Source organism: Amblyomma maculatum, chromosome 5 (genome assembly GCF_055883805.1).
Source record: "Amblyomma maculatum isolate TAMU_Amacu chromosome 5, ASM5588380v1, whole genome shotgun sequence".
NCBI lineage: Eukaryota > Metazoa > Arthropoda > Arachnida > Ixodida > Ixodidae > Amblyomma > Amblyomma maculatum.
In genome coordinates, this window is record NC_139348.1 from 140,695,523 (window position 1) to 140,722,082 (window position 26,560).

The 26,560-nt window shown below is 44.7% G+C and overlaps 3 protein-coding genes across 6 annotated transcripts; 1 reads left to right on the plus strand and 2 right to left on the minus strand.

Annotated features, from left to right (window-relative positions):
• The first annotated feature begins 206 nt into the window (after positions 1-206).
• On the plus strand, positions 207-12,892 carry LOC146189755 (N-acetylglucosamine-1-phosphotransferase subunit gamma-like). Of its 4 annotated transcripts, XM_084604515.1 has the most exons (7): positions 225-479; positions 599-788; positions 877-960; positions 2,573-2,666; positions 6,732-6,932; positions 12,221-12,331; positions 12,396-12,892. In XM_084604515.1, the coding sequence occupies exons 1-7, from the start codon at positions 356-358 to the stop codon at positions 12,417-12,419; spliced, it is 828 nt and encodes a 275-aa protein (XP_084460641.1). In that variant the 5' UTR covers positions 225-355; the 3' UTR covers positions 12,420-12,892. The 4 variants fall into 4 exon arrangements, with proteins under 4 accessions (XP_084460640.1, XP_084460643.1, XP_084460642.1 ...); XM_084604514.1 differs by lacking the exon at positions 12,396-12,892 and having other exon boundaries at positions 207-479; positions 12,221-12,370; XM_084604517.1 differs by lacking the exon at positions 12,396-12,892 and having other exon boundaries at positions 212-490; positions 12,221-12,370.
• Positions 12,324-25,796, minus strand: Ercc1 (DNA excision repair protein Ercc1). Its single transcript, XM_084604518.1, has 9 exons — positions 25,413-25,796; positions 25,288-25,348; positions 25,119-25,222; positions 24,883-24,982; positions 24,399-24,475; positions 23,580-23,679; positions 21,607-21,678; positions 18,869-18,937; positions 12,324-12,463 (listed from the first exon to the last, which is right to left on the minus strand). Exons 1-9 carry the CDS (start codon positions 25,430-25,432, stop codon positions 12,416-12,418), a joined length of 651 nt encoding a protein of 216 aa, XP_084460644.1. The 5' UTR covers positions 25,433-25,796; the 3' UTR covers positions 12,324-12,415.
• Positions 25,797-25,909: 113 nt separating this feature from the next.
• On the minus strand, positions 25,910-26,473 carry LOC146189757 (large ribosomal subunit protein mL62-like). The gene has a single exon (XM_084604521.1). The coding sequence runs from the start codon at positions 26,456-26,458 to the stop codon at positions 25,943-25,945; it is 516 nt and encodes a 171-aa protein (XP_084460647.1). The 5' UTR covers positions 26,459-26,473; the 3' UTR covers positions 25,910-25,942.
• Positions 26,474-26,560: the final 87 nt, after the last annotated feature.

The window sequence follows — 26,560 nt, forward strand, 5'->3', positions numbered from 1 at the left end:
TTTGTTGCATCAGGGCGTCAAAATTCAGCATTTATTAGTGCAGGTTTATCGACAAAACGTATTGGTTGGTGTGCACTTTTTGTGTGCAGGTGGCGACACAGAGCCGTCAATGGGCGAGCAAAATTCGAAATTATTAACGCAAGTGCTTCCGATTAGGAATATTTTACATGAATACATAACGCTTACTTACGACGTTAAATAAATGTATAGACATTACACATCAAGAATAGCCCACGAGTAGCGCTAGCCAAAAGTTCACTACAAGGCGGCAAGAGACGGAATAAGAAGCCAACGGTTACTAGGGTCGCTATGGGTGATGTGTATTGCGATAACCCCGATAACTGTGTGATAAGTGATGAAACTGGACGCTGCGTTAGACTGCTTCGCAGTTCATTACGCTTGCGAAGTTAGTTTCCAGCCGCCGTGCTGTCTAGTGCACTATGAAGTCAGCGCAGGGCGCACATGGCCACTTCCAACGAGTGCGTCGCAAGTATGCCAGCATCGCGCTGCCTCTTCTTCTGTCAGTGATAGGTAATTAAACCACAATCGGCCGGCAGCCCCGACTGAGCGTTGCGGATACGTGTACTTTTGCGTGCAGTCATACCCATGCGTACGAGCGGCAGCGTACCCATGCGTGTGGTGAAGCAGTCCGCCGGTCTTGACGGACTGTCGGCAGTGCACGGCCAGCAGCTGCAGAGGCAATTGAACCGCGCGGCGCCGCGACCTTTCACGGGGCCGGAGCACCTGAGGCCACTGCTGGGGCGTTGCTTCAGTCACACCTCGGAAGGGTACCAAATAGAAATATTTCGTCGTGGTCTCGCGCAGAGGCAACGCGGCGCGCCCGAGCTCGTATTCATGGCCGCGCGGTTGGCGCAGGTACCGCTACAACTTGTGCCCGTTCGACAACGCCACCCAGGCCGAAGAGAGCGCTCGCTGGAACGCCTACAGTGGAATCCTCGGGTGGGTTGTGAGAATCGAATTCGCGTAATAAGTGCGCAGAAACGAACTGACGACACGATGTGTCAGTCACGAGGTTCATGTGCCACTGTCTATCATGCCTGCATCTGGTTTTCGACGCCTGCGTGCTGTCAACTTATATAATCAGCTGTGTGAACATAGTGGTGAGAATATTGCTTATTTTCACGGAGTCATTTATGGAGAACTCTGTTTTCTCATAGTAAAGTGCACTGGGTGTACAGTGAATATTTGTGATGCACTGCCTTTCATTTTGGCAAGTGTACCTTGACATATCTAACCATTTGCATTTGTGTAGTTCTACATTATATTTGATGTGATCAATTAAGGGCTACTTTGTGGGCTTTGGATGTTGTAAAGAAACCCACTGTTATTTCAAAATGCACAGCAAAACAGTTTGTGGCACACCTGCGGTGTATGGTCCTGCAGCAGTGAACTGACCATTTGTGGAAGCCTCATATGCTTTGCCATATAGCAATAGGGCAAGGTATTTTCTACATGTCTTTTATGGAATCACTGCCTCCTAATTCTCCTGCTTTCAGCTTAATCGGAACCATTCCCTAAGCTCTGTCTTTTTGCCGACCTGACATGATAACTGCCGATCTCAGTAATTATCTACCTCACTATCGGTGAATGGTGCAAGCGTATATTATAGAGAATGAGTATTTAAAACTCACTCATGATTGGCCAAGACTTGCAAGCTTACCAGCCGTGGTTCTTTCCGAGAGGTAAGAAATCATAACAAACTACAAATATGATCTGAAGAGTCCTCAAAAGATGGTGCAATGTGGTGAGCAACATAGAGTATGCAACCGAGACATTCCAGCTGTGAACGCACCAGAGTGAACTAAGTGGTCGCGTGGAACGGCGATTGTGTGTGTGTGTTGCTATTGTAATTTTTTTTTCTTGGCTCCGCCACGGCGACAGGCGGAGGCGACCTGTTAAAAAGGGGACGGCCGTCATCACCATCACTAAACAAACAGCAAGGAGCTTGACCAGCACTATAACTGGAGTCACTGCCTACCACTACTAGAATATGTATCTTAGTCTCTACCTCTGGAGTGGCATTCTCTATCTCTTGTCCCAGAATAAAGGGAGGTAAATGCAATGCAAGACTTGAGGCATGTGTGGGTTAGGTGCGTACCAAACCCAAAAACAACACCAAGGAACCAATTTGTTCTGTGAAAAACAGTTTCAGAGCCTTTGCATTGTTCTACGTTTTTCATTTTGTAGCAACCACTGGGACATGACAGTTCTTCAGAACTATTAGAAGTATTTATTTCTTTAAAGTTTTTACAAATAATTTCCGGGCACTCTGGATATGTAACAAGGTGTTGAGTTTTGCAAAGGTCTAGAACTCTAAACATGTAGAGAACAGATATCACAAGTGTACATGCAAGTCATACAGTTCGAGACTGTAAACTCATCATTGGTGGCCATTTTCATAGTTCTTATCGTCTTCAGAATATCCGTATGGTTATACAATCGTAAATTAAAAAAAAAAAAAAAAAATTGGTTACATAATTTAATATTTGTGAAAGAAATTGTAAAAACAGTTCTTGCTGGTCAAGAGACGCCTTGTACCTTCTTTCTGCAGTGTCTGGCAAGGCTGGTCGGCAGCCAATGGCAGCCTGGAGACCATGCATTATGGCAGCGGCGACAGCTGCGGCACAGTGAACCGCTCTGTTGAGGTTAGTCTCGTAGATTCCCTTCCAGGAAACCACATCATTCTGTGCACACCAGTGTGCACGAGTCAGTGTGTGATGGTTGTGCTCACAAGTTTCATCATCATCATTAGTCGGAATGTACCCACTGTAAGGCGAAGGCCTCTCCCATACTCCTCCAATAACCCGGTCCTGTGCTAGCTGCATTCACTTGACACTTGCAAACTTCTGAACCTGCTAAACCTTCCTTCCCTTGGAATCCAATTTGTTACCATTGGTGGCCATTCGTTATCTTCCCTTTGTAATACATGTCCTGCCCATGCCCGTTTTTTCATCTTAATTTCCAATAGAATGTTATTAACTAGAGTTATTTCTCTGACCCAATCTGCATGCTTCCTGTCTCTTAACGTTATACATACCAGTTTCCGTTCCATAGCTCTGTATGCTGTCCTCAATGCTTGCAAGTTATAGAATATTAATGCTATTGGCTTTAGTGTAGTTTATGGTATAGTAAGTAGTTTTCTGTATACAATCAACTTAGTGCGACTATGCATCTTTCTGTAAGGATATCTGTTGGTTATTACACATTTTTTTTGTCACTATATGGGTGCCTGCAAGCACAAAAAGTTGGCTGTAGTTTAGCTCTGGTTAACCCTAGTTGAATTGCGAGAGCAGCGGCTGCATGGCTACGCTTGTGATTAAGCATTTGGTTTAGCTCTATTGTATAGACAAGACAAATGACCAGGCTTTTATTCTTCATACAAAAGACGCTGCAATGATCAGTGAAGTAGTGGGACTTGGCTTCCACTCTGCTGATGATGCGCTCTGTATCTGCCGAGGCTCTGTGTAAAACCAAGTCTAAACTGCTTCTCCAATGTGTGGTGGTTTGAGGTTGGTGCTGGCTCAACTCGAGTAGAAACCGCTCCTCTACAGCTTGAACGAAGGCGGAATTGTTGTCTTTATTAAAGTCCCCCAATCACAGCAACAGACTCCTTTTCAGTTCGACTAGGCATTCCCATAGCCAGAACGTCCACCACAGTTTTAACGCTGGCCTGGGGAGATATATACACTCCGGTTACTACGACCCCTGTCACGCACAGTTTTACACAGCGACAGCGGTGCCATCTGTTGAAGCGTGTTCCGTTAAATCAGCATTCCGTTGAACACATCAAAGTTCACTGGCGTTTTCAGTTGGTAGTGGTAAAGGCATTTATTGCGTCTGAAAATGGGGTACACTTAGGCTCCGCCTTTAAGGGCATGACGCAATAGCGTGGGCTACCAGCCCACATATAAAGCCCCGCTTTAACCAAGCCGTATGGATGTGCCTTAGTGGCCTATAGGGGTAACGTGAATACCAGGGTCCTGGCAGGCTGACTCTGACGTAACCGTCCCATATGAGACGAGAGAGACCCAAGTTGGCAGCTCCTGCCATTGTTTCGTTGTACCTGTCATTTGTGGCTACGGCATATGAGCATATGCGACGAGCCTAGCTAGCTGGTGTAGTGTTGCTTTTGCAACAAAGGTATGACGGATACTGTGCGTTTTCTTTCCTGTGAACCGTCACCTCCTCTCCTCTGCCCACGGAGCACACATCTGGCGGGAGCGAGCGGCAGCAGCATCTGGAGGAGCTTGGCTAAGCGGTTGATAGGCACGGCTGTTGAAGGTCATTCATGGCCGTGGCCACGGCATACGCGATGAGCTGAAATCTGGCGTAATGTTGCTTTCGCAACAAAAGAATCATGAGGGCACAATTAAGGCTGCTGTGGTGGAGCAGTTGTTAAGATGCCTGACTACTGTACCGCAGTACCCAGGTTTGAATTTGACCGCCTGCAGCTTTATTTTGATTGGAGCGAAACGGAGAGGTGTCTGTGTGCTGTGCAATGTCAGTGCACGTTAAAGATTCCTAGGTGGTATGGCACCTCTTTTTCTTTCCACTTTCACTCCCACTTTCCTCTCTTCCCTTTAAGGGGCACAGTGACATTCTTTAGGCTGTTAATTCCAGCCAGCCTCTCGGTTCTGTGTACCTGCCAATGTCAGTTCAAAAAGAATTTAAAAAATTGGCGCGTGGAAACAAGATTTATTCGGTTTATAAAATTGTAAATACAAGAAAAAAAAGAACACCGCATCTGAGCCGGCGTGAGACGGAGCCCCTCTCCCGTTTTGTTTACCCAGCGCTCGACTTGTGTGGAACTTATGAGAAACGCAGCTTTCTGCTGACATATAGAAAGCTGTCCGCCATGGTTGCCTGTTCAACTCAACCTGTGGCCGTGCTTTTTGGCAGCGTCGTTGCCATGGTAACGACACTGTGAAACTGAGCTATGAGGACTGGCTCCTCTGTCTGCCCAAAGCTAGCCTAGCCCACCAGACGCTGCTCTAAATCATCTCCGCGAGGGTGTTGATGAAGTGAATCCGACAGTCAGCAAATCTGCGTCGCCATTTTGGTGTTCCGCCGGCGTTCATCGCGGATCACTCAAGCACTACTTGTGCGAAAAGCAGACGGAAGAGTGGCATACAGGAGCTTATGCGAAGCCTACCCTGGACCTGTACAGGGCCAGCAAGGTCATCTGCCGGGAACGATGATATGACAACTCCCTGGGCAGTGGCAGGCAGAAGCCCGCTGCGGACTCTGGTGTGGCGAGTGCGCTTCACGAGCGGTTTCGACAAAACTTGTGCCATCTGTGGAGTGTCTGCAGAAACGATCAGCCACGTGATTTTTGACTGTTCAGTGATTTTGCTGACTTCCAAGATCCAAGCGTTGTCAGCTGCATTAGCTTTGTTACATGTGCCTTGGGATTTGAGGAGCTTGCGGGAGTGGAGACCACAAAGCGGCGTCTCAACGGGGAGTCCTGCGGCTTCTGCGGTGGTTGGCGACAGCTGTATGACCTTTGTGCTTGTGACTGTAGAGCATGGACAGCGAATTGGCTGTTTTCTTTTTTTTAATTTTTGGCTCTGCCGTGTCAGAAGGCAGCGGTGACCCGCAAAAAAGGTCAAAACCACCATCATCATCACAGCAAGCAAACGCTCCTCCGCACTTGTTGACTGCACCGCATTTACCTGAGTTTACAGTCCGTATCTTAAAAGCACTTCAAGAACTCACGCGAAACTAAAACACATTTCATTTGTTTTCTGCATATTAACTTGAAGATTATTCGATTGTAAAATCTAACGCGTGTGCTCAACCAATCAGCAAAGCAGCGCCCAAGCAAGAAGGAAACGTCATATCCGTTAATGAATTTCGCCGTTGTGTATCGCTCACATGGGCGCCGAAACACTGATTATTGAAGCAGATTAAAAAATAGGTGCTACAATTTCGCTGTTATCATTGGGCATTGAGGCATCGGGAAAGCGTAAAGAACTCAGAGGCCAGTTGGAATTAGTGGTCTCGAGAACGTCACGGCACCTCTTTAAAGCGTTGTTCAGGTATCAATAGAAAAAAATTAGCTGTGGTTTAGCTTGTGGTTAAACCTAGAGTTACGCGAGAGCAACCTGCATGGCTACGCTTAGGTTCAGCTTGAAAGTAAAGACATGGCTTTTGCACATAGTAGTTTACTGTATGGTTTCAGCTTTATTTATGCCATAGTGGAATCACTTCACGTATGAGCACCCCTTGCCTCTTGTCTTTGACCATTCTCATTCGGGTGTAGAAGACTGCTAGCGGTATGACATCGTCTCTGCATCGAACTCTGGGGCACACCCCCGTCACAACATTCAAACGAACCTTCTGTCCTAGCAACTCGCTGTTGGCGTTCGCCTCTACCAACTATCTGTCTTTTTCTTCTTTTTTTTTTTTTTTGTTTTCTTCTTCTCCTTCTTTTTCCTCTTCTTCTTTTCCTTCTTGTTTCTTCGCTCTTTGGACAGGCGCGGCGAAATGGCGAGACTGTGGCCAGTGTAGCTCTTGCTACAAAAATGTGACAGATACTGCGCCTTTCCTTTCCTAGAAGCCAATTTACTTACAATTAAAGGACCAGTGTTTCATAGCCTTGTTAGTGTTGCCGAGATGTCAGACCTAACCTGCCAATACGTATTTAAGCATCTTTTTCAAACGAGACTGCTTCTTCCAAATGCGTGGCCTAACCGATGTTGGCAGTGCAGGTGAAGCTCACTTGCGGTCGCCCGCGGACATCCCTGATGGAAGTGAGCGAACCGGAGCGCTGCCGATACGTAATGGTGCTGAGCAGCCCCGTGACATGCCACCCCGATTCCCTGCTTGTGTGGCCCATCCTGTCCGAAAACCAGCGCCAGCGATGGAGCCTAGCTAACAACGGACTCTACTCGGGGGAGACAACTACGAAGGCAAGTGGCAAGGAGCACTTATGGCTCTTAACCCCTTCAGATGCCTTTTATGATTTCCATTCAAAATTACTTCGGTATTACTGTGAGGCAGGAGGCTACTCCATGGCAATCCTTTATCTTGCCAAAAATTATGCTGTTAAGGTTTTTGTTCACAGCCCAAAAGATGGTACATAAAGCGTAGTGGAGAGGGGGCAATGCAGCTGGACACTTAGCTGGTATGGCCGTGACATAATGCGACCACCACATTTTTGTGTGCCATGATCACCTGCACAAGTGTGTCATGCAGTTGACATCACATGAATCAGGAGAGCGGAGTTAATGAGTTCTGCAACGAAAAACACCAGTTAACTTTTTTCATGCATGTGTTAAATATCTTAGAAGCTGCCAAATATTTGCAGGCACAACACGAAAGGATTTATAGTACCCTGGGGTTTATAAATCGTTCCGCATTACAACGATACACTTGACCCCAAAAATTGTGTGAAAACAAAAAAAAATTGTGTACAGCACAGGTAGCAAAATCTGCCAGAAAGAAAATGGCAGATGACTTGGTACCAAGCTGTTTTTGTAAAATATTCATAAATATGTGCTGCACTTCCTAGTTTTCATGAAAAGCACAGCCTGTTTACAAGGTGCAGGATACTAAATTTGCCTTTAGAAAGAATTCAATACTAGATAGAGAAACCCCTGAGAAAAAACTTTGGGGTTTGCACGCAGCGTATGGAATCGGCTTAGAGATGGCCTCTGATGGAATGTTTTATAAGAATGAAAAGCTCAGTATCTGTCACACTTACTCTGTAGACACCTGAACCATGTCGTAGAGGTAGCGGGTCGCAACAGCCGTCGTCCGTCACCGAAGCGGCGACGAGTAAAATGACGGCACACACAACAGATATGAATTCATGGGTGGCAGTCATCTCAGCAACACTTAAAAAATATTCCTAGGAATAGGGGGTTTGAAATAAAGCAGAATATCTACACAAAAAACTTTCAGCTGTATATTGCGCATAATTTTCTTTATAAGCTCACCTAATCATGCAACTGCATAATTACCTCAACCTCTTAAATTTTTTATTTTTCACTTTTGGATGGTTAATTACTGCCATTAATGAGTTTGAAGCTGCAGTCAAGCCAATGCCATGTCACTTTTCATGTCATAGTGAGAAAATTTGCTACTTTCTTTTCTGAATGGTAACTTATTACAATGGTCAGTTAAAGTCCCAGAAAAGCAACTGAATAATAACAGAACAGTAATTGATTACTATTGCGTTGGTTTTTTTTTTTCTTTTTTTTTTTTCTTTTTTTTTTTCGAACTTCATCCCAGCCGCGGCGGCCACTTTTCCATGGAGGTGAAAAGCCAGGCGCAAGTGTGCTGCACGATGTCAGTGCACGTTAAAGATTCCAATAAAATTTCCGGACCCCTCCACTATGCCGCCTCTCGTAGTCCGAGTCGCTTTGGGCTGTTAAACCCCATAAATCAAACCAAACCAAACTTCATCGCCATGATACAAGCTCTCCCAAACTGCAAAGAACTAGTGCGGCTTGCTTGAAATTTTTTTACCCGTTGTTAATTTTAAACAAGAGGTGTTTTCCAAAGTTGTCATTGCTGATTTTGTAACATTTCCTTGTAAAGACGTCAGCTGCTACTCCGAACATTCTCTCAAAGTAAGCGCTAGAAGGTATGTTATGAAAACACCTTGCGCAGTCGCTTACAGTCACGCGTTGCTTTGATGCCAGTTCCTACATCCTCTGTGAAGCACCGCGCTTCAGTGTTGGCACTGTAAAAAGACAATGCGGTTAAGTTCGATGAAAAGTTGAAGAAATTACTATAATAAGTCTTTTATATTTTCAATATTCCTAATTTTGCATGTACAGTCGCGCCTTGTTAATATGACCTCCGTTAATGTTGAGAACTCGTATTGTGGACAAACCTTCTTGGCACCAAACTTTTGTTGCATATTTCTACCTCATTAATATGTAAATTTACTGTCCATGCAATTGACAAAAGAAAATATGTATACAACCCACTGAGACCCCTGTATTTTCATTGAGTTAGTATGGGCATTGATAGCAAAATTTCTACAGCCTAAATCAGATGTTTATCTTTGGCATTTTGAGTGCAGGAAGCTAGAAGAATGCAGTCAAATATTGAAATTATAAGTGATGAATGTTTTAAAGTGGAAACTTTACCAGTAAGCCCCATTGATCAAAAGACCGGTTGACAGTGTACCACTTTTATGAACATTTGTAGTTGAGTCATTTATCTATGAGGCACCATGGAGCATATCTCAGACCACTAGACTCATACAACCACTTTATTTGAAACATAATGGTGACCGGTACAATTAGTTTGCAGATTCCAAAATTGTTTTCAATTTCAACTGAACTGGCCACTACTATGCACAAAAGTTTTTTTTTATAATTGTGCTTTCTTTATTTTTTCTTTTCTCACGGTTCGTTGTTTTGGACAACTCGATTTATCGACAGTTCTGCTCAGGAACTAAAGTTCAGGAACCGAAGTGCCCATATTATCGAGGCACGACTGTATTTCTAACACAAGTGCCAGCAAGAAAAGTTTCGATTCAAGAAAACAAGACTTCTTTTATAACAAATTAGCTAGAGATGACTTATTTCAAAAAAGCTTCCGTAAATGGTGCCGCCCACACCGAAAACGAAAGCTGCAGACACCTCTCACGCCAGCTAGCCAGTCACACCATCATGCGACCGAACAATTTCACTCAGGTACATTGTCACTGTAGTCTTTTTTTTTTTTTTTTTCAACCAAGTAATTACCATTAATCAACTACATAAAAAACAGTTGAATTACCTAGATTGTTACTGTTTCAAAAAAGTATTTAAATGATTACAGTATTGCACAAAATATATTCAATTACAGGTAATTAATTATGGACAACTATGGCAGCAGTTTAGCTCGGCTACCTCCATCTCCTCCTAACGGAGTTTTTTAAAGTGTTTATTGAAACACACGGTATAAAAGTGCCCTAAAGCGTTGCAGGAGCAGCGAGGGCAAATCAAAGTTGGCCTGTATCAATAGATTATGCTATCTTGCCATAATAGACGCTGTTTTCATTGGAAATCAAGCTTTTACAAGTTAGCCAAGGTCAAGAAATGAAGTGCAGGTGTAGGCACAACCGTAGTTTTTTGTGTGCGCATACATGTGCTTGTGGTGTGTATATCCATAGCTATCCTAGACCACCATGTGCTTCCTGGCAGCGATCATAAATGCTTTTCACATCGACATTACGGCTTTGAATCGAGTGGCGTGAAAATCTCCTTAGCAGGAAACGTACCTTTTCACTGCCGAGAAGACGGCAGTGTGGTCGGAAGTATCGTGGAATCGATGTTTGCTTGTAGTGGGACTGAAGAGATTGCAGCGTCGGTACATGCAGTTATAAGTCCATCTTCTGTTGTCACTGCCTTATGAAACATGAGAAGCCAAGGTGGTTGTACGCCAAACACTTGGCTGTTTGTCTCTAGCAGTGGGGAAAATACCCGTTCCTTTTTTTCTGAAGAGTTATTTGCTCTTAACTATTGCAGATTTTACAAGCCTGGAAAGATAAGATAAATCTAGTCGCACATTTATTTATTATTTATTTATTTTACAATACTGTGAGCCTTTCTCAGGCTCTGACAGGAGTGGAAAAAAAAAGTATAAACAGCAGGCATAGTGTTCCAAGGCAGCAGGGAAAGCATACAGAGTACACCGTGAATAACACATCAAGGTTGCGGATATTTAAAAGCTACGTTAAGACTCGTGAACAATAAAGAGGGCAGTGAAACAACTTTTGCTTCTTGCTTTCCCTAGGTCACGCACGTGCCTACCTTTAGAGCTGTGTAGTTGCGCATATTTATTTGCCATGCTTTCTCATGCTTGATCTTTGTTTTGTATGCATCTGTGCGAGGTCTTCTTAGACAGCACATGCAATCTTTTCAAAACATGGCGCCTTCTATTTCTTTATGTTCGTGCTTGAATTCCGCAGCATTTCTTTTATGCGACTCTGCTGTATGTTTTCTGCACCTCCGAGTATGCATTCCCCAGTTAGCATTTTTTACTCTTTATGTTACTGTTACTGGTTATACTCTGGTTAGACTGGTTATACTAGTACTCATTTCTGCTGAGAAGAGCGTTTGGCACTATTCTAAGGTGCCATCATCTCCATATATATTCAGGTAATTGAAGATAACGTTTGCTTTATAGGATTTATCATCTCAAAGTGACCCGGGCTATAAGAAGCGTTTTAGTGGAGTGCTCCAGAAACTTCAACTACCTGGGGTTGATTAAAAATAACTGATATCACACAGTACACGGGCGTTTTGTTTTTCTCCTCCATCAAAAAGCAGCTCCCGCGGCCAGGATTTAATTCCACATTCTTGTATTCAGCGGCTCAGCACTGTTTTTTTGCAAGAGAATTGCAAAGTGAAAAAGAATACACAGTGGAGTCCACTATTGTGAACTGCAATGATGGTTTTTCTGTTATCATGAGCAGTACTTCATTTGTGTTTGTGGATGTGCAAAATACTCGAAATGCGATGAACCTCGATTTTTCTTTAATGTCTGAATTTTCCATCTTAGAAGCAACTAAAAGGACAAATTGAAGTTGGCCTATATAAAAAGTATGGTATTTCGATTGAAAGCACAAGCAAAGAAATGCCAGAAAATAAAATCCATGTTGTCATCGCTGTCTTATTTCGCAGAGAGACTATGTACGTCGACACAATTTTCTTTCCAGGAGGGCAGGGGGGGACGATAGTGATTGCAGAATCTTTTTCAGTATAGATAGACAAAAGTTATACGTGACCAGCACGAGCATTGTCACGAAAACATCAATATAGCCAGAGTAAGCCATAGGGCGAATTTTTACCACAGTAACTAGATTGAATGGAGCTGGCCTCTGTGTATAAAAATCCATGGGTTTACTGTTAGTGGACAGCTGGATAGACGCAGACTGTAATAACTGAATGCCCCAGCCTCCCAAAAATCTGTCTGTGTTCTATACATATGAGTAAGCATTGGAGTGCATTGCCGTTGGAGTACTTGGAAATATTTTTGAAGTGGATTTGTCGTGTTGCAATGTCAGAGACCATTAGAGACATGAAATAAATTTAATCAATTTCTGCCACATTCAGTGCAGAAACGTTTATTTTCACTTTCAACATATTGTGGCTGGCAGTTTGTTTAGAGACCAACCAATAGGCAAGATGTTGCCCTTGAGTGCCTTCCTGAGAATGGAAACCCCAATGGTCCCTTTGGTGGCGCGTCACTGCAGGGCCATGCCGCAGAGCTAGCACAGATCCTTTGGGAGGCTGGACTGGGCGTAGCACCACCTACGCCTGCACCAAAGCCGGCCTTTGCCAACCTGGCTGTCCAGTGTCACACGGTGAGCGTTGAACATTTGTCACAGTTGAGCAGTGACTGACTGTGGTCCTCTTCCACCGCAACAGGCGTACCAGGAGCTCGATGACTAGGAGCGCAGGAACGGCTGGTGCAGAACCTCGTGCAGCCGGCGAGCCTGCAAATTGGCCACGTCTACTTAACAAGCAACCGAACGGGCTTTGCTACTACAACCTTTGATCACACTAGTCGGGAAGTGTTCTGCCTGCTTCAGGCATCGCAAAGAAGAACTACTGCCCAATAAAATGTTTATATAAGGCCTATGTGTCCATTAATCCTTCAGCGACTTCACTCAGTGATGAAGAGCTCAAAAACAGTCTCTATGCTAAAACAGCTACCAACCTTATAAACTGAAAGGGCCTCTCTTTGAAATGCAAGTGTTAAAAACGTCACTGTGACTAGCCATAACACCAAGGTATACCAACCGCTTGGTGCTCACTTCCTCCTGACAACAAAACAGGGAAGCTGTGAAGAGTGCGTCTTAAGGAGACCCTCGAGTGACTGCATTACACAAGAAAAATGCAAGCGCTGAAAATTTGGAGGCCAAAGGAGCCTGAAAAAGATTTTCATAAAGCAGCGTTCAGACTACGTGCGCAACGCACGTATCGTTCGTAAGGATCGTAAGCATAAGCGCAAAAAACGTAACGTGCCTGTTTAGACTGCTGTCGTATTGAGCTTAAAATGCGCAACGTACGCAGCCAGCGTGGGCGTAAATGTCGGAGGACCCGCGACTTTTACGACTAGCAGAGATACGTCTGTTACGCGCGACCAATGCGCACAGCCGTTTCGGTTTTTCCTTTCCGGTCACGGGGCTTCCGGTCCTCCCAGATATCGCGCGCAAACTACTAGTAGGCGACATCATCCAACGCTCCTACTCTGCTGCAGTGTCTCGGCTCGCCGGTGTTATTGGTGTTGTGTCGGTGATTGTGTCTGTTCGGTGATTGTGTCTGTCCGCAGCTTGATCATGTGCAGTGCGGAATCTTCGCTGTGGAATTATCAGCCTCTCGTAAAAAAAGTTCGACAGAGGCCGGCTCTCTACTACGAGTAGCTGAAATCACACAGAGAGAAGTGCAAAACGATGCCTGGCTGCAAATTGCCAGTGCGCTGAGTCAAAGTAGTAAGTGGTTTATCAATCCGTTTTTTCATGCGCGAACAAGCTCTCAACAAGCAAATGTTTCCTCTAGTTTAGAAAAGTGAGGTTATGGAGGCGGGGGATGCCCGCTTCATCCCCGTACATTCTCGCAGCCCACCCGCTCCGTTGACAAGTGAGGAAACAGCTGGCCTGCAGCGAAAGGCCGATGCGGGGCGACGTTGCGGTCGGGCCGCAGAACGGAGCTGGTGCGCACTCGTCGAAGTTTGAAAGAAGCTCACCGTAAAAGAGAAAAAGAAAACTGCATTTTCTGAGAAGGGACGAGGTTCCGCGGACGTTTCCGTGTCTGCCGCGCGCCCCGGCTCATTGTTTGGAGTCGGTAGTACGGCCTTTGAGTCACCGCCCCGGCCAGTCTCCAAGATCGCTCCGGGGCACTGGTAAAATCGCAAGCAGGGATGCAGGCGGACCGTACGCCTGGTTTGCCGCGAGAGAGTGCGATCACGGGACACCGAGCAGGAGTGCGCGATACGTCGACAATGAGAACGGGCTCGTGAAGAAATGTGCGAAGGAGTGAGCGGTGCGTCAGCACGGTGAGCGGACGTTTGAAAACTGTGTGCGAACGTGCGTGTGTGAAACGAAGTGTATTTATAATCGAGTTAATTGTTAATATACCCATTGTTCTTTTTCGTATTTTATTTGTGTGTCCAGTCTTTTCTTTCACATCTCATTTTGAGCTTGAAGAGCCCAGACCTCCGCTATCAGCCGCTTGCTAACCGGCGCCATGTTGAGAGCGCTGATTGGCCGGTCGTAAAGAACGCATCTTACCGAACGGCCCAGTGTGAACATGCGCGGTCGCAAGCTACGTAAACGGGAGTTGCAGCCACTATGCGCACTGCGATAAATACGATACTTACGACGGATGCGCACGTAGTCTGAACGCGGCTTAAGTTGCTGAATATATAAGAAAAATTGCCATTACCTGACGTCGGACAGGCTAGACTTCTTTTCTAAACTCACAAAATACTTCGGCGGAAGAAAAAGACATGGAGTGCTGAATTTGTCAAGTCTTTCCCTCTATCCAAGAAGTCGCAGCTCTCATCATCATTCCCAATAATGTCTTGCGCAACACATGATGACTGTATTATTTACACAGATGCAGCCGTAACCCCAACAGGTGGTTCAGTTGCTTTTATAAGCCCAACCCACCCTCACCTGAACACCAATCGAAATTACCTTACCGACGCCAAATCAACTCTTGCATTCGAACTGCAAGCTATCTTAAACGCCATAGAAGCGTTACCTGCCGACCCTACATTTAAACAAGTACTCATAATGACTCACTCTAAAGAAGCCTTAAAACATTTAAAGAAAGTCCATGGCACTCTTAGGGTCGCACAGACTATACATGCTGCTTGTCACCGTTACCCAGTGACTATAACCATTCACATGGTTCAAGACAACAAAAAATTTGAATACCATAACAGCAGACGTGCTTCCTCGTGCAGAAGATGTGTCACAACCTATTCATGATTCCTTGCCACCGGATCCACTCCTGGCCCATTTGACATCATCAGCATCCCTCAGGCAGCGTACACGTGCTCTAATTCCCCCGTGTACGTACCCCCTTCCCCCCAATCTAACAAGGGTGGAAGAGGTATCTCTGAGATGGCTGAGGGTCGGAGTGGCTCTTACGCCCGCCGTTCGACACCAGTGGCAAAGTACTACTATTCCAGTTCCCGACAAATGCCCACACTGCGAAGAACCGGCTTGCGACACCACTGTACGGCATCTAATATGGACATGCCCAGGAACTTCGCATACGCACAACACCATTCTACAAAAAGCTGGACTTTCACCAAGTAATGACTCTCATTTCCACTTATGGACAACAAACAACATTTATGCACGCAGTTTGTGTGACTTCTTGCACATGGCTGCACTCCACACATTTCTGTGACGCTATACCACCACCCTTTATGCCGTGTGGCAAACTCAGCGCCATAAATAAATAAATTTCCCTCCATCCACACGTTTCCTGCTGAAAGATAGGTGCCTTTACAAAACTACCTGCTTTCTCTTGTTTGGAAAACTCTGAATGCAATCATTATCAGTGACCATGCAGTATCATTCTGTGCTATTAATCTATGATGTTTATTGAACACTTTCTACTGTTTGCCAAAATAACAGCAAAGTGTACTGCTAATCAAATTTGTTTTTAATGCAGCTGGCTAGACACAGTGTGCAATGACTGCAGTTTTCTGTTATTATAGAATTATGAGCAAATCAGTACTTCAAGCTAACAGCTTGGTAACCAAACTAAAGTAATACTGATAAAGAAAAAATTGAGGTGAAAATAAAAATTCTCCCGCATCCCCGCATCCCATATATATATTTCATCAATTATAGCCCTAGCTGATATAACCCCCCCCCCTCTCCCCTGCATTCTTCAAATGTTACCCTTTCGAGAAGACACACAGGAATTTCAGTTTAATGACAGAAAATTAGGAATGTTTATAGGGGTAGTATTTAGAATCCTAAAGACCTAATAAGACAGGCATGTAATCAGACTGACATTCTGCGTCAACATATCACTTTTCCCAGACTTGCTGGCCCCAGATGCATGCTGCATGCCAGTACCGGTCTGCTTTCGCAGAGGCTTTTTCCAGCAAGCATTTCTCGCTCTGCGTGCTCAGGTTCATGGAGATTGCGTGCTCGGAAGAATCACTGCAACCTCCATGGTTGCATTTCCTTCGCAGTCATGGCATACGAAGGGTCGCCTTCCGGGCCTGACTCAAGTTCAGCATGGACAATTTCTCAGTATTACAGAGTGTGGAGGGAAACAACTGAACAGTTTGATCACAGCGCAGACGTCAGTAAGTGACGAATGCTCAAACGCCATCCAAGACTCTCTCTACGATAATGTGACGCTTGCAGAGTTATTGGGATTTCGTTTAGCTCTTCATTCCATAACAGTGTTCACCACATGCCGCCTGCATTTGGCACACAGTCCCTTGTGCTGCTTTTACACAGTTGAACAACTGTTGAACTCTGCATAACTCTGTGCTGAACAAATGCCATATTGCGGATGAAGGTTGTCGCTTGGTTAAAAGACGCAGGCTGTTGTTAATCTTCAGGCAAGCACGAACTCTACTTTCTTATTCAATCGTGCGTTTGCAAATCCATGAGGTGAAATTCTAACGACAACTGCATGAACAAAAATAACAGCATGTCACAAAACTGTGCCTAGTCTAGTTCGGAGCATGTCACAGCTATCGCTTTCATTTCATGGCCGAGGCACTGCTAAAAGTCGCCAGCTTGATGCGCCATAATAACCATAACATTCAGCATTTCTCTTAAGACAGCTGGTGGCTTTGCTGTTCCATGACTTCTTAGACTTGTACCTTGTTCCATGTTTAGGTGCCTTCCCTCACTTTTTTTTTTCTTTTTTTCTTTTTTTTTTATGAATGACATGGCGAACAATGCAAAGCACTGCCGAACTTCTGTGACCTTCTGAAGCACTAATAAATAGGTAGCAATAAAAAGAATTTTGAATTAGCAGTCCAACAATTTGATGCTAAAAACATCATAGTTGTACCTGCCTGTTCATAAGGCTGAAATAATTCAAGAAAACATCTCTGGACGTTAGTAGGCCTAGCTGTTTCGACTTCCCTATGAGCCACCATGTGTGTTCAAACCTCTCTGGCTTGAGAAGAACAGGTGAGAGTTGTCAGAACTCTACTGAAACCCAGTCTAAAAGCACATGGTGAAAAAAAAAGGGGGGGGGGGGGAAGTGCTCATGGTGACTAAAACTTGCTTCACTGATGGCCATGGCTGTCTGCAATGATCATCTCTAATGCATTCATTTTTTGCTTTCCACCTTCAAACACATATCGACACATATCGACAAATGTCGAACATGCTCACAAAATAGTTAAGAACTAGCAAAAGGCTCAGCATATGGCTGTGTGGAACCTGCACCCACTGAAGAAAACGGTGGATTACAGACAATACAGGTTTCAAACATTGAACATACCCTGCTAGTAGGCCAACTACAGTTTATTTTGGCATAGTACTTGCCTGTTCTATGTATTCATCGAAATGCCAGTCTTTGCTCATACATTACTTTCCATAGTAAATGCATACACAAAATTTTCTTAAATCCTTTGGTAGATACACTATGCTCAATACAGTACAAGTAAACTTCTGGTCACAAACACAACAGCCGAACCTTACTATAACAAGCTCAAAGGGGACCCACTATTTCTTATTTACAGCCATTGCTTCATTCAAATGAGGTTTTACCGCAGAAGCTAGATTGATGTCCTTCGCAGATCAATGATCCACTGATGGGTGGGGTTTGGCTGGGGACCCTTTTCTCAACTGCTTCGCCCCAGATGATCTGAGCACCACACCTGGCTGAAACCTTATGCATATTAGCAGAGCGGCGGGTACCCAATGGTGCTTCGAAATGATCCCAGCAACTCCCACATGTGAGGCAGATGCTCACACTAGTTTGCTCCAGTTTGCCAACGTGATTACCTGCCCCTGTTTTGTATATTCAGGAATGTAAATGGTGTTTAGCACACTGCAGGGGCCTTCAACACATGCACCAAAACAGTGCAAGAGCACTCTTGTTCACGAGTATTTGGCAGCGCTAAAAGCCTTACACCCGCTCTCCGCTACTTTCCCGGCGCCGTTCAAATCCACCGTGCAGGCTGTTAGGTCATGTGGCAAGGCGAAGCTCCCCCACCTCCGTGCATTAGTGAAGTCGGTATAGCTGCTGTCATAGTAGCCAGCACGTGTGAACAACAAATAATTTTTATAGTGGCAGATTTCACTCGCTACGGCTGCCGAATCCCAAGTGTGAACGGCCATTAATGCTGGCGCGCTAAAAAGTGCTGTCTTTACACGAGTACTTGTGGTAAATTATATGCCGAACCTGACATACTGTCCGCATAAGGCTGCTAAGGTTGCATGCAAGCTCCACTTGATGCAAGGTACCTTTTCCGCATCTTTCATGCAATGCCCAACAATCCAGGCTGTGCATGATGGTTACAGTTTGCCATACGGAATCGGTATGGAAGTGTCTGGTACCGTTACAAATCGACTCAGTCAAAGCAACACGGCAAGTGGGGTTCAACGAAGGTTCATTACACAATCCTCGTTATAGGAAAATTCAACTCGTAGAAATGACATATCATGTATAAAGAGCTTCAATAGGAGCTGTCAAGAGGAATTACTTTTCCTTCGTTATATCTATCACTTTGCTCAAAATCATTTTGTTACAGCGAGGTTAAATGTATGTGCAAGTCCATAGTGACTCTGTGCCACTTTGCTGCTGTTTCTGCCTCAAAGTTGAACAAAAGTCATTATAGTTGCAGGAATTGTAAAGGCTACACGCATCAGAAAAGCATAGTTTCTGCATATTCATACCTTGTGGGGTCCCAAGCCTGGCTGTAGTGTCAGCTCTTGCTCAGAGGCTGCCGCCACACGTTCCAGACTCTGCATGAAGAAGATGTTGGTTGGTTGGTTCAAAGGAAGGGAAAGGCACAGTATCTGTCACACTTGTTGCTGTGGACACCTGAACCGCGCCATAAGGGAAGGGAGGAAGGTGGGAGTGAAAGTGGAAAGAGAAAAAGGAGCCGTAGTGGAGGGCTACGAAGTAATTTCGAACACCTGGGGATCTTTACAGCACACGAACGCCTCTTCGTTTCGCCTCTGCTTACTTTTGGAAAGAGTGCAGTGTTAACACAGGAGTCCGAATACTATGCCTAATTTGGGCATTCCAGACTGCATGAGGAAGCAGGTATCACTGCTTATTTTTGGAAAGAGTGCTGCGTCAACACAGGAGTTCAAGCATGCCTAATCATCTGGGCATCAAAAGGGGAGTGTCAACATTTACTACAGTTTAACTTGGAAAACATTAAATTGCGTCTCATTTCTGGCCGTTTCGCTAGAAAAATGCTCCTAAGCTCGGTCATTCATGTCTCCGAGAGCAGCTCTCAAAACGTGCTTACAAAATAGGACTTCAAACTACCAACCTCATTCTGTAACAATAACAACACAGCACACTATCGGATGTTTTCCTGCAGTAAAGTAAATTGGAACTTGGTCTGAAACTTCCATATGTAATATGTGAAGTGCACCGGTCATGTTTTCGCTTTCCTGTGTCCAGGCATCTGCGGTCCACTTATTCTTGTCATTTGTCTGTCCAACCTTCTGGTGAACAGGTGCAAATGTCGGTGTACCCGTGCTCGTGCACAGGCTTAATACCAAAGTTACCTACACGGCTAACGCTGTAACCCATGGTGCTTCAGCGGGAGCCCGTGCAAATAAGAGAACCCTTGCACATACACAAGCTTAAATAATGTGGTTAATGTAGATGAACCTCAACGCGATGAACGCTCTTATGTTGCAAAGTTTCTCCATTTTCAAACAACATTCCCATAGAAGTCACTTATTTAAAAACTGTATTTAGAAAAGGTGGCGCTGAAGTTCATCTCAATACAGCGAACTCACGATGCCGACTACCTTATAGCTGGCATTATGTTAGTTCAAATTTGGCTGAGCTACACAAAGGTAAGACGATAAAACAAGCCAACACAAGAGAAGTAGTAAAAAAAGCCGCGAGCTAACACAGCTGAATGATTGTGCCATGCTCCTTACAGAAATGAAGTCAACCTGTGGTAAGTGCATGCCTCCATCAGCTCTCAGTCCGACTATAAGCCACCCTTTGTGTGTCTTTACGAAGCCTCCAGGATCGCGCACTAGCGACACACGTGTCCGTGTCAGCGGTTTGCATGACATCGGGAGACCACATATCATGGCTGAATTGACAGGCGCCGCCAACTTTTACAGCACTGTTCTGTTCCGGTGGAAACTGAACCCACTGAGACCCCTGGAACCTCAAGCCAAACACTTGGTTAAAGTGGGCCTTTCTACTTGTGTTGCTCGTGCCAACTCGAGCAGCATACATCATATATGCTAGCAGAGAAAACCTGGTTCAAACCAAGCAAAACCACGGAAAGTCAAGATAAAGCATGCAGAGCCGGGGCTAACCAACTAGATAATTTGAGATGAACCTCAAGCTGAACTGCCTAATCATTTTTCGCATCACCGCATCAAAAGTGGCACTGCGATAACCCATGTACGAAAGCTGCACAAAACAGCAAGACTTAAAAATGAACACAGGGCAGGATGACCAGCGCACACTCTAACTTTAACAAAGCGCTACAGCTTAGCTGTTCACGTGATAGGTACCAGTAGCCAATGGGCACCAGTAGTGGAGATTAGGAGAGCAATGAAGCGAGGACAGGTGAGGCCAGGGTCACTATCCTAGTGCAAATGACTTCTACAGAGGTTTACTGTGAATGTTTGCTAGGTGATTTCATCTGAACTTATATTTAGCCTAATTTAGTTTCTGCATTGCACTTTCAAGAGCTCACACACAAAAACATCATTTAATGAGAACCCGTATGTAAAAAAAAAGAGGGAGGGGGGGGGGGTCTGGAATTCTTTCAGCTTCAATACATCCGGATTTACCTGTAGGTAAAAAAAAAAAAAATACATGGGCCCCCACAGAACAGAACCTCTTTTAAGAGGAGCAAAAGAAAAAGGGCACCTACATGTAAAGAAGTACTTTACTACATGAAGTATACAGTGGAGCAACCCTGGTATAGCATGGAATAGTCAGCAAGCTTTTCTTATTTAGATACGGCAGAAAAGTGGTCACTGTAATGGTTGCCACTAATTTATGTCCAAAAAAGCAGCACTCTATGCCAAATGTGTCAAGCTTTCAAAGTCTTAACAGTGACCTCTGGGCACAAGATGGTCACAAAAACCACAAAGTTTCTGTCAATGTGAACAGTTGGAGGCACATTATAATTGTAACAATATTTATAGTATTAAATTTCTCCCAAGACCTCAAATTCATCTTCCTCGTGCTACAGTCACGCTAGTAAAAAGGTGGAGCAGTTATTTTTCCATTGTACTGTCCTTCCAAACGATATCCGTAACAACGATATCATCCAAAAAGACTTGTCTGCTGTTGCGCAATCCCATAAAAAATGTTCAAATCTATCACTTTTCACAGAATAGCAGAAAACTAGGAGCCCTATCCATATCACATGCAACCTGAAAGCCTGAGCAAACTGCAGCAAGCAGCCACCCACCTCAAAGGAGCTCAGTAAGGACACTGCGTCAGGTCGATTCAGGGGACGCACTGACGCCAGGGCATCTGTCAGCTGCAAAAAGAAACACACACACATCAGTGCAGTTGTGGCATGAATGCGTAGCAGCCTCGTCATGACGGTATTAAAGTAGACACATGGATTCAGCAGATATGTTCATCATAAACAAAGCACAGAATTGAATGCTCTGTCATGAAGTTTATTACTTACCATCGCTAGCCGTGAGCACGACCCCCACTCTCAACTGTCGTGTTGCAGTAATCCAGAAACCTGCCGCCATTTATATGCTTCAAATAAACAGCCATACTATATTCAGCAATGAGCACTTGCGTCGCTATTAATGACCAGTCAATGCCTTAAAGGACGACAAGGCAAGCCCAGGATTTTTAGGATGTCCTTGCATTTTACTGGGACTTTCACTGCAGACACTCCAGAGCCTTCTAATCTTTCGCACCACATTTCACAGCAGAACGAAGCTTGGTTTCAGTGCAAACTTTCTCATTTCATAGCTTCAGCACTCATTTCATACACTCACTCCAAGCTAACTGAAGGAAATACTTTCAAGCTCGTTTTCAGTCATTCCAGACAAAAATGATCGAAGCTATCACCAACAGTCATCATTTTAGCCATTCTACAGGCATACGAGAATCTCTGTAGCTTGGTGTTACTTCAATGCATGCCAGCATCCATAACGTCATTGCTGACCTGTCGCGACATCACACTCTGTCCAAAACCGAGTTTTGTTTTCAGTTTCCCATTTCATACTTTTATAACTGTTTTCAGTGTTATTTCGAAAAAACTCAAGCAAATACAGGGAGGATCATGAAATATAAAGTAATAATCAACTCAAGATGTTTGGGAATCTTCTGGAGTTGACCTTTTGTGCATCAGTCAGACTGTAACTCCACACTTCTAAACGTAATTGCGCAATAACAAAATTGCTCTCTGAATAGCTAATAGGCTCATCACAGAATTGATGCAACACAGCTTTCTGGCTATCCAATGACTGGCGAAAGCCATGGAACGTTGTTTACCAAGACAAGCACCTCCAAACACCCCTGACGAAATTTATGCCATGAAAACTGGGCAGGAATGGTGTGTCTAAAAAAAAACTGCTTGAATGACAACACGGGATTATCACAGTAAACAGTCAGCGATTGATTTTTGAAGGCAATAGAGAAAGAAAGTACAATAGTACAGCTCACGAAGAAGTCACAGAAAAAAAAAAAGATAAGCCCTCCCGACAACTGTACAGTGCTGCAGACAGCTCCACACAAGGCTGCCCGCACGCAATCAAGCGGCCTTGATTTATTGAACTCGAATTTCCCTCACTGACAATATGGAAGACAGCGGTCTAATTAAAGTGGATAAAATAGTAAAGCAGAACTAGCAGTGTCATGCTCCACTATCAAAACTGATAGAAAGAAATATTGCAGACAATATCTCTCCAATAATGGCTGGTTAACATATACATTTCTCTTTTTTTTTTCTTCCAATAAGGAATTCAACAGTTTTTAATGCATTAGAATGAGAACCCTCATTATGAAGAAAAGCTGGCGCTGAGCATAGCGCTCTATTCATTTTGCCACCTTCCAAAAAAAGAAAACAAAAATGACAGGTAGTAGGCACAGAGAGGAAAATCCCCCTCACTGCTTAAAAATTGACTCAGCAAAACTGGTCACCAGGAATAACAGCAGAAATAAAGATTACTCAGAATGAATAAAAAAAAACAAATGTGTTAAATCAATTAAATGCAAGCAGAATACCTAGTGTTAACACATGGTCACCGCAAACTGATAGTTAAGCACTTTGATCATTTTTCTGCATGGGCAAACACTAATATGCTAACCTAATAACTCTGCTAAGCCACTGTTTTACCCTGGCAAACCACTGGACATTTAACAGACTAAAATGAGATCTATTTATAAGAGGAAAAGGCACAATGGGAAACTGACCTTGGAGAGAGTGTCACCGTCTTGCCTCTCCATGAGCGCATCAGCAGGCTTAGCCTCCAGGGCCTTATAGGTTTCCAAGTGACGGCCGGCCTCTTCAGCACTGAACACCATATCAAATTTAAAGTCAAACGTTGTACCCTGGTACCAAAAGTATTCCAAGTGCTCATATCACCCCATCAGACCTCAATTACTATGATGATGCATGATTAGTAATGCATGCATACCAACAGCCCAAACTGAGTGCATGGGATAGGGTCTAATACATAACGGCTTCAGACCTCCCTGAATGCCTGTACGCTCTGCAAGAGTGCTCTATCACGCCAAATGCAGGCACGTCAACAGAATTCACATCATTTCACATCAGAATTCACCCTTGCCTAGCTGGTTCTGTTGTAACACAACAAGATACTAGATACAAGAAATTATTGGGCTCCTCCTGAAAAGGTTCCTAGTGACATGCCTGGTACTAAGAAACATAGTAATCATGCAGTAACATTACAGCAAAAACTGAGCTGCCGAATATGTCTAATACTGAAATGTGGAAGTGTGCATAAAGCTTGTTACTAAAGCTGCTTGATTCACTGAATTGGCACCTCATGCCAAATGCCGAGGGAAATGTGGTCGGTATGGTTCCAATAAATGTGTACTCTTCAAATCAGAACAAACTGATACTCATAACTGACTACACATCAAGTCACATTCGCATTAAGCTGCATTATGCCATAAAATGGTCAGTACTCTCACTGAAGCCTGACAGCTTCAGTTTTGTGTGTACAGTGTGTTTAGTGTGCATGAACAAGAAGTATAAACTTGAATTACCTCCATGCCAGAAGCAAAGTGCAGTCACCAAGCAGGGACACCTGGGAGAGCTCACGCAAACTAGGATGGGGGTCAGCCTGCACAAGCAACACCCAAAACCAGTGGCGTAGTCACAAATATTTTTCAGGGGATGTTATATGCCACCATACTACAAAAAGAGATGGGCGAAAAAAGAGAAAGAACGGAAAGGGGAGGCAGCATACAGAAAACACTCAGAATAAAGAGAGGTTATTGTAGTATATACTATACATGAAGCAATGTAGTCACTCAAGTGAATAGAAGTTCTTCTGACACAGGTCAGGAAAGACGAGAAGAGCTACAAAGACATACACTAAGTGAATTCACTTCCACCAGGTACGAACAAGAGCATGAAGCCTGGCTAAAGTAATGGCCGTTCAATCTGTTGAGCTCGTCTACTGCTTTCAATGTCTACTGCTTCAGATATGAGTCAATACATGCTAGTCCTTCGTTGTTGAGTGCTCACCACATCCACTTGAACCAGCAGAATGCGGAGCTCAAAGGCACGGCCCAAGGACCGCAGGCGACTGTGAATGTACCCAGGGAAGAGCTGGTGGTAGCGGAGACTGCAAGTTGTTCAATCAAAACATCAGAATTGACAGCAAAGCAATTTTACTTCTAATCCTACATTCCAAGGGATGTTTCATTTATCCTGCGCAGGTAAAATTTAACGAGACGATTTAGCTGGACAGTAGCGCTAACCTGAGGTAAAGCGCGCAGGTAGTCTGTCCCAGGACATAGTCGGGTTCGATGTCGCCGAACTCCCAAGGCACGCTGCGAAGACTTTTCAGCAGCGGGTTGCCTTTCTGCGTGCGCGGCAATGTCAGAAGCGTGATGAAGTCGGTCGGTAACTAATTTGAGTTATACTGACCTGTCGCGAGCTGACGATGAGAGCACCGGCTCTACCACCCTTGGACGTTGGCTCAGCAGGCCTGCGATCATGGGCGGATAAGGTGACTTAGGCCACTACAAATATTATAATCAAAAATTACTTACTTTTCCGCCTCGCTGGACATTCTGGCAGCTTCGCGGTCAGTGCAGTGCTACAACTATTTGTAACTAGTCAGAACTCCCTACCTATGGCTGTAGGTAACTGAACTCGTCGTTTCAGAGGAGAAAATCTGAGCACTCTTTGCATCAACGGAGCAATCTTTTACAACCGAGACCGCCGAGACGTAGAGACCCGACCGGCCCAACAATGCGCCATGCAGCCATGCAGTTGCTTCCCGTCGAAATTAAGTCACTGTCTATTCACACGTCTCCCGAGTTGCCTCTTTGTATGCTTTTAACTTTTCTTTGCTACATTAAACTCTAGTCAATTTATCTCACGCCTGCCTCTATGCTAGCCTCCCAAGTTTTCGTAGGTGACAAGACACACAAATAGCCAAAAACAAGATAAAAAGCGAGCCGTGACAAGGTCAAGTATGTGCATGTGTGCGTCATAGAAACTCTATGGTGTGCGTGCTATGGTTAGCAAGAACGGAGCAAGAACGTTCCTACTAATGACTTTTATTGACTAACAAAAACTATGGTGATCCGCTGCTCTCCATCACTGACGCTTTGGGGACACGTAAACGAGCCGCGGCAAGTCTTTCGTGTTTAGCACGAAGGGTGAACCTATTCTCGGGGATGTTCTCGGGCGGCGGGCGCGACACTTCACGCACCATGCAGCGCAATATGTCCAGGCAGTCCGCTAGGTTGACGGTCTTCTTGCGGGTCTTGTCGGACCCGATAACCAAGTGTCCTTCACAGTTGATGTACGGCTTGCACTCCGAACGCAGCCTATTCTTGGCCTCCGCCGAGATCCACTGTGCGGAGTCCAAATGCACGTGTATCTCCACTCGATATGGGTTCGACGGGTCGTTGTCGAACACCTGCACATCCGTCATTGTTATGCCTCCCTCGATCGGTGGCTGGGCATCGCCGCTAGCGGGGTACAGCTTGTCCAGGCTAATGTCACTCTTGTAGGACCGGCACCACGCCGGAAACATCGGACGGATCGCAGCGCCTAACCGTTGCAACGCCGCCATGTTATTAACCATGCTGGATATGGATTCACCTCATAACGGTTGTTTTTGGCTAGTTGCGTGGTATGGGAAGGGAGCCGAAGGAAAGAGGAGTCATGTTTTGATGCAGTATTTTTT

Excerpts from the sequence above, each read along its gene's own strand:
- LOC146189757 (XM_084604521.1), bottom strand. The coding sequence starts at position 26,458 with ATGGTTAATAACATGGCGGCGTTGCAACGGTTAGGCGCTGCGATCCGT.
- Ercc1 (XM_084604518.1), bottom strand. The coding sequence starts at position 25,432 with ATGTCCAGCGAGGCGGAAAA. Across the intron at positions 23,680-24,398 it reads ACTTTGCTTCTGGCATGGAG|TGCTGAAGAGGCCGGCCGTC; the intron begins GTAATTCAAGTT and ends TATGGTGTTCAG. Across the intron at positions 18,938-21,606 it reads CCTTACTGAGCTCCTTTGAG|AGTCTGGAACGTGTGGCGGC; the intron begins GTGGGTGGCTGC and ends TTCTTCATGCAG.
- LOC146189755 (XM_084604514.1), top strand. The coding sequence starts at position 356 with ATGAAACTGGACGCTGCGTTAGACTGCTTCGCAGTTCATTACGCTTGC. Across the intron at positions 480-598 it reads CACATGGCCACTTCCAACGA|TCATACCCATGCGTACGAGC; the intron begins GTGCGTCGCAAG and ends TTTTGCGTGCAG. Across the intron at positions 6,933-12,220 it reads CGGGGGAGACAACTACGAAG|GGCCATGCCGCAGAGCTAGC; the intron begins GCAAGTGGCAAG and ends GCGTCACTGCAG.